This window comes from Ipomoea nil, unplaced genomic scaffold (genome assembly GCF_001879475.1).
Source record: "Ipomoea nil cultivar Tokyo-kokei standard unplaced genomic scaffold, Asagao_1.1 scaffold1932, whole genome shotgun sequence".
Classification (NCBI taxonomy): domain Eukaryota; kingdom Viridiplantae; phylum Streptophyta; class Magnoliopsida; order Solanales; family Convolvulaceae; genus Ipomoea; species Ipomoea nil.
The window spans coordinates 1,024,099-1,031,851 of record NW_017618360.1 but is presented as its reverse complement, the minus strand read 5'-3'; the positions used below and the strand labels follow the sequence as shown (position 1 = coordinate 1,031,851).

General features: G+C 36.4%; 1 protein-coding gene across 1 annotated transcript; it reads right to left on the bottom strand.

Moving 5' to 3' along the window:
* Positions 1 to 474: 474 nt before the first annotated feature.
* On the bottom strand, positions 475 to 7,549 carry LOC109193874. Its single transcript, XM_019344702.1, has 14 exons — positions 7,531 to 7,549; positions 6,222 to 6,398; positions 6,004 to 6,072; positions 5,492 to 5,933; positions 4,863 to 5,406; positions 4,478 to 4,622; positions 4,358 to 4,387; positions 3,644 to 4,271; positions 3,171 to 3,472; positions 2,777 to 3,085; positions 2,447 to 2,623; positions 1,765 to 2,182; positions 930 to 1,043; positions 475 to 487 (listed from the first exon to the last, which is right to left on the bottom strand). Exons 1-14 carry the CDS (start codon positions 7,547 to 7,549, stop codon positions 475 to 477), a joined length of 3,387 nt encoding a protein of 1,128 aa, XP_019200247.1.
* Positions 7,550 to 7,753: the final 204 nt, after the last annotated feature.

Sequence of the window (7,753 nt, the reverse complement as noted above, 5' to 3'; positions counted from 1 at the left end):
CTGTTGAGCATATAACCATTAATGTGCAATCTAACTAGCTATTAGCTTAGGTTTTTAGTTGAGATGGAGCACATGCTTCAATTTGGTATCAAAACCATGCCTAAGGTCATGGACACACGTGAGGGACGTGAGACATCTAACTATACATGCTTCAATTGTAACATCGTCAGTTTTTAAATTTGAAATCGGCGATCACTACTTAAGAGTGTGGGGCAGTAGATAAATCATGCATTCTGACTCTAGCTGACAAAGAACTATCAGTCTGGATTACGTATAGATAACTTGTCAAACCAAGAAGCTGAATAAGAGGATTGAAGTGAAACATATATAACTTTGCATGATATATAAATCTTGGGATTACACGTTAAGGTAGTAGCAAGCTATATATATATAGTGGTTGAGATATATAATTGATATGAATGATGCAGATGATGAGTGTGAATGGGACAAGAGTGGTGAAGTGGGGTTTGATCATCAGATCCAAAACCTGATGACATGAAGAAATGGAACAGTGATAATGGAAAGCAGGCTGTAAAAAATTTGGACCACCCTAGCATGCAAAGCTGAGTTGGTAGGTGTTAATGAATTTTTCAGAGCCTTAGGGTGGTCCTGCACCATTATATTTTTGATCTTAAAGTCAAAACCAACTTTTATATTTATGTATATATGTGCTTGTAGAGAGGACACTTCAATTCCTTAAGGTGAGAACAATTTTTTTTGGATGTAAACCACGAGATGGTCTGGGTATTCTCTATCCATTTAACGGTTCAAATCCACCCGATTAATCCTTGTTCGTTTCAAGAGGTCATGGAGCTGGCCCAGGGAGAATTATCCTTGGGAATATGAACAAGCATAAGTGCACACATAAATATATATATATATATATATATATATATATATATATATATATATATATGTATGTATATTACCTCTCCAGAGTCCAGGCTGCTTCTTTCTGTGCAACAATTCCTGTGGCTTTAGTGGCGGGAAAACCACATCCAGGATTTGATTTGGAGTGGTGCATTGGGCCTGGTGTCCACTCCCTGTTAGGCCCACTTAAAGTGATGCAGATGCCATATAGGTTCAGCCCACTTTGCTGGACTTGTGAAAACCCGAATGACTTTTAGTGTAAAACTAGTAGGTGCACCCGCGCGATGCGCGGCTATATATATAGTATAATATATATACAGTATAGAATATGGTTATTTGAACCTGTAAAAATGTGAAATGAAAAGTTGTGATTTTATTACACATTGATGAATATAGTAGTTTTATTATACATTAAGGGACACTACCTATATAGTACATAGAATATTACGTATAATATAATAAGAATAAGAAACATAATAAGAAACGTATTATTTTGCACAAATACTAAATTTTAAATAATAAATTGTTGAATGTTATTATACATTATTGAAGACTTCTTTGTACACAACATTTTTAGTCGTACTAAGACATGGTACACTTTCCCCGCAAATCAAAATTTTCAAACCCCTGGGGTTACTAACTCTTGAAACAGCTACGTATAGTTGTCCATGGTTAAAGACCGGTTTTTTCAACAACAACCCAACTTTAGCAAGCGTTTGTCCTTGACTTTTGTTGATTGTCATGGCATAGGATAGCATCAAAGGAAATTGCTTTCGTTGAAATTTGAAAGGCAATCTTGGATCTGACGGTGTAAGTGACATCCTAGGAATCAATACTCTGGTTCCTGCATTTGTACCGCACATGATTTTGCCTTCCAACACATGGTCAGCCAACCTTGTAACAATCAACCTTGTACCGTTGCATAATCCTAATGTGTGATCAATATTTCGCAATAGCATAACAGGTGATCCAACTTTCAATGTCAATGCATGATTTGGTACTCCAGAACATCTCAAGGCATTCAAGAATTCGGGAGTGTGCAAATCCGCTAACATGTCAACATTGGCATCTGACTTACACACAGAATCACAACTCAAGTATGTCATACCCTCATAAGGATTATGATCATTCATGTATTGGTTAACGGCATCTACCACATCCAATGTTGGAGCTAAAATTGCACTATGATTAAGATATGACAAATCGGCAATTCCCAGTCGGAAATTGGGGAAAGTGCTATCAACAATTGTAGCAATAGGGTCATCTTCGCACTTCAACAACAAATCTTCTGAACAGTAATCTCTGACTCCCCCTCAAGTTGACACCCAATAATTCCATCACCTATATTAGCTATCCATTTTGCAAATTCCTCGATCTCCTTGCACTCGATTTCTGATTGAACACTCTTCAAACGTAGATTCTTAGTCAGCCTTAGGACTTTACAGGATTTCCATAGATAGGATGAGCTAATGCTCGCTCTAACTATATCCGGTCTAGTACCCTTTGGAATGACTGGTAAAATTTGCCTGAAATCGCCCCCCCCCCCCCCCCCCCCCCCCCAAAACAACTGTCTTACCACCGAATGTCATATTAGAACTCATTGGATTTATGAAGCGCATCAAATCCCGCATAGTTCGATCCAGGGCTTCAAAGCAGAATTTATGCATCATGGGGGCTTCGTCCCATATTATCAACTTTGTTTGCACAAGAAGTTCCGCCAGTTCACTGTCGTTACGTATGTTGCATGTGGAATCTTCATTAACAGATATCGGAATAGCAAACCGAGAATGTGCCGTCCTGCCACCGGGCAATAAAAGCGAAGCTATGCCGCTAGAAACTACATTTAACACTATTTGACTCTTAGACCTTAATGCGGAAGAAAGTGCTCGCCACAAAAAAGTCTTACCTGTCCCTCCATAACCATAAACGAAGAATAACCCCCCTTCCTGGCGATCCACGTCAGTTAACACTTCCTTGTATATTGTCTTTTGTTCGTCTGTTAACTGCCTTACCAATTCTTGATTCTCTTTCTCCTGTTCGGCACAATCGTATGCTAATTCTTTTTGAATAAATCTGTTTGCAATAACATTTAAGGCACCAAAATTTGCAGTTGGCATCTCAGGATAGTCCTTCAAACTCTTACCATGATTAGATAATAGCTTCTCAATCTCTACTAAAGCAAAGTTCATTTTGTGCGAATCGGTCAACACAAAATCTGCATAAATATATATAAAAATTTGATGTTATAACATAAGTACGTTAAACTTGACTTAATATTTTTTAAAAAAATGTACGATTACCTTTGATCTGCAGTTGTCTACGAACGTTGAATTGTGCATCGTCTGATAGATGTTGCCAAACGGCATGGCAAACTATTTCCGGTTTCCCCATGCAACTGCTCATTAGCAATGTCACAAACAATCTCCTCAATTGATCTGCTGACGCCCAATGACTGGCTTCATCTATTGCATCAACATATTCGTTGTCATCATCAACTAAACCCCTTGCATAACACGCATCTCGGAATGAGTCATATTGCACCCCATTTACAGTCCTAATATCTTCATAACTTTTAGGGCCGCGGACTTTGTTCAGCAAACACCTCAAATAGAAAATTTCACCAGTAGCTGGCGGGACATAGAATATATGTCCTATTGAGAACCCTTTCTTTCGTGGCTACCATTTTCTAAGGTCTTTCTTCCAAACGAATCTTGTTGGCATCTCAACATAAGTAAGCTCTCTCGCATCGGAGTATGTTTTATTAGCTTCGAACCATTCTAAAAACATGCTCTGTGCTATCGTAGGTCTATTCACAATGTTCTCAACAGCATCATCATCTGCAAATATCACACTCTGTTGATTAGGAAGGTGAAAGCTTAACCTTTCCACCGAAGGCGCCTGAAGTTGTATATCAAAACCAAACAGACGCCAGACCGCTTCACACGGGGATATGTACCTACAGTCATAGTACATATTTATCTCATCTATTGCTTTGCCATTCTCGTCATCATTGCCTGTTTTGTAAAACTCGGCGGTTACCCGATCATGACCCTTGTTAACATACTTGAACATGTACTTGATTGACCGTGACTGGTTGCACCACTCGACATTTATATGAGCCTTGTACTTGAGCAATAAATATCTATTGTACGGTACCACATACCTGTTGTCCAAGGCAATCCCGTTCTTTGTAATTACACTGCCATTGTCTCTCCTTCTATATACCGGGTAACCATCGTCATCAAATGTAGAACTATCAACAAATCTCTTAGGAAAATGTTTAGAGCATCGCCCATTTACCATACATGGAGAATTGGTCCTCGCTTTTCCACATGGACCATGCATCATAAATTCCTCTACCGCTTGGTAATACTCTGCATCTTTCTTTTCATCTGGAATCTCTGCGCAAATTATGTTGTCTAGAGTAAGAACTTGCCTAACTTCTTTACTTTTCTCCAAAAAAGTAATATATGAGCATGCGGAAGACCTCGCTTTTGAAACTCAATTGTATATATGACTGCAACAACATAGACATAAACATCATAAGATTAAGTAATTACATAAAAGTGTATCAAAATTGATTTAAAATAAAAGGACAAAATATTACCTCCAGCCACAGGGCCAAATATTTTATTCTTTCGACAATCAGCTATCAAAGCATCCAAATTAATCTTGAATAACCGGCAAATTATGTCCGGCCGATCTTTTGGCTTCAACCTTTGGTCTTTTAAAAAGCGTTGCACCTCAGGCCACTTCGGATTGCATGTAAAGGTTATAAATAAATCTGGCTATCCAATCCATCTACATATTGCCATTGCATCTTGGTAGTTTTGTATCATGTATCTAGCACCACCCGTAAAACTTGAAGGTAGTATTATTCTGCGACCTTGGGCTGCAGGGCTTAATTCACCCCTTGTCAAAGCATCAGTCAATCCACTATAACTCTCACACCTTAGGCTTTTTTGGTGTGTCCTTATATAAATCAGTCTTACAGACTCAACCATTGTGTAGCCATCTACAACAAATTGTTGGAACAACCGCTTTGCAAATAATATGGTACTCGGAGCTGACAGTCTAGACTGTATGCGGTAGCAAAAAAACTCCCTGGGACTAATCCTCTGTCTACCACCTGAGGAGCGCTTGCCTAAAACGTCAGCGAATGAAATGTCTTCCCGGTAACCGTCTTCGCCATATGGAAACAAAATAGGGTATTGCAGCGGCAAGTATGAAGGATTTAATTCACTAATCCTCTGTAGGTGGCCACCCTTCGATTGAACAATAATATCACGCTCTCCAATACTGGTATCCAGATCTCCCACAATTAACGCTGCTACTTCTGAAACTTGCGGCAGATTATAGGTCCTCGCATCTCTATTTCGTTTTCCCAACAACTTGATTTTGACCTCGGCGCATGGATTAATATCCAACTCAGACATAGCCATCCGAAAAGACTTAACCAAAACATTATTTTCATCGAGGTCTTTCTGAATGACATTCACTATTTCTACATGAATGTCATCTTGCTCACCACTACCCCTACAACAACATAAACTTGATGTATATAGTTGTCAAGATAAAAAATAGTATCTAATGATTAGTATTAATACGCAAACTTTTGTACCTCACAGCATTGATACGGTTGATCTTTTCATTTGTCGTGTCGTATATATATAACTGGGCAAAATGAGGTTCTTTGCCTTGTTCTGGAAGTAGAGTGCCCATTAGGTGATAGTTTTGACCGCTTAATCGAAAAATTGGAGGTGCTCCTCCCTTGTTCACGCTCTTGTCAATTTTACCTCCCATGGATGTGAAGCAGAACATGTTGTTGTAGGTCCTAATGTTGTGTAGAAATTCTTTTGATAATTCGTCATTGCCGAAAAAGAGATCAAATATACCTTTTGGTGGCAACTTATTCTCCGGCAACTTGATCTTCCTATTGTTGCAACACAACATAAACAGTGGAGATGCTTTTGTTGACAAATTCTTTTTCCTTTCTTCAAACCAAAACAAAGCCCCACAATGGACGCATTTATTTGTTGCATCACCAAAATCGCAGTATTGACCTGAAACAAAATATATACAAAATGAAATACTGATTGATATTTTAAGGAGTTATAAAACAAATCTACATACCATGTTGTGGATCAGAGGATGTCCCCATATCGAAGTTTTGCCTATCATCGTTTCTCGATATATTTGCATCTGAAATTAGAAATACATTTAAAAATCAATTTTAATAGTTTAAGGTTTGCATATGTACTTTACTTATAGTTGTTTCAATAACCGCTAGAGTATCTTCTTACCAACTATGTACGTATTTGGTGCGTCGATCATTGTAGGGTTACATTCACCTTCAAAGGCAGATAGCAAGTCTCTTGTTGTTACATGGTCATCGGCAATTCCATATTTATGTAATGGTTTACGAATTGCCAATTCATCTTGTGTTATCGTCGATGCAGGATTTTCTTTATCTACCAAAATAAATGGCTGGCAATTGGTTGCACCGATCTGTGTATTCGACGAACGTACTGTACACATACGGAATATTAGACAAATTTAAAGTATAACAACCTTTAAAGTCACATTTAATTTAAACCACTACATTTTAGTGGACTATAAAAAAATTAGTTGGTAGCATATAATAACAAAATAAATTATAGAAGTCTTAATATTATAAATTAAGTACACCTAACATCTACATTATGCTAGCCTAGAAAATGAAAAAGTAATTTGACGGTATAAGTATTCTATTTTAGTGGAAAACTTATTAGGTAGACCATGGTCCACAAAAATATGTGCACCATAAATAGAATTAGAATGAAAAAGTATATTTCATTAAGTACAAACCAACAAATTGATTACACATAATAAAAGAAATTTAACTATTTTAAAGAAAAATTAGAAATTGATATTAAAAAGTAAATCATATGAAGACAAATTAGTGAAATTACAATTCCACACTGAGTTCTATGGACCATGAGTTACATTATAATTAAATTCACAATGAATGTATATCAATTAATCTTAGGGGATTTACCGTTGGTGATGTTACTCAATGGTGTGATATTTTCAGACAAACATCCTCCAAGGGGAATTGAGTAAGGAGTAGTTGTCGTACGTTGATCTTTAGCTTGGGCAGCATTATTCGTAAAAGATGAGTTGCCGTAATAAAATTTGCTGTGATATAAAATATAACATTAAATTAAGAAATAATTCCAATAATTTATACCCGAAACAAATTAGTAGACATAACATAAATATTTGTTCAATTGCACGACATTAATATTTAATCAAATAGAATTAGGTAGACCATGGTCCGCATCTATTTGTGCAAACTAAATAGAATTAGAATGTAAAAGTGTATATCGTTAAGTACAATCTAATTAATTAATTACACATAACCAAAAAAATGTAACTATTGTAAAGAACAATTACAAATTTATATTATTCAACATAAATTACATTAAAAATATAACATTTAATTTTACAAACATCGTTTAACAATTAAAACTATAAGGATATTTAAATTCACAATGAATGTATATCAATTCATTCTCGGGGATTTACCGTTACTAATGTTACTGAATGGTGTGATATCTTGCGACGGACAACCGCCCCCCGGAATTTGGGAACGAATATTTGGCGTATGTTGGTCTTTACCTTGACCAGCATTAGTCATTAACGATGAGTTGCCTACATAATTTGCTGTGATGTAAAAAAAAAAAAATTAGAATACTATAATAACAACAGTAATTACAGCAGTTAAAATTATATAAATTAATCACACCTAACGCTATTAATTATGTTAGACTATAAGTTGAAATTGTAATTGCTATCAATAAGAGTTACCTAATAAGTGGAACAATTATTAGGTAGACCATGG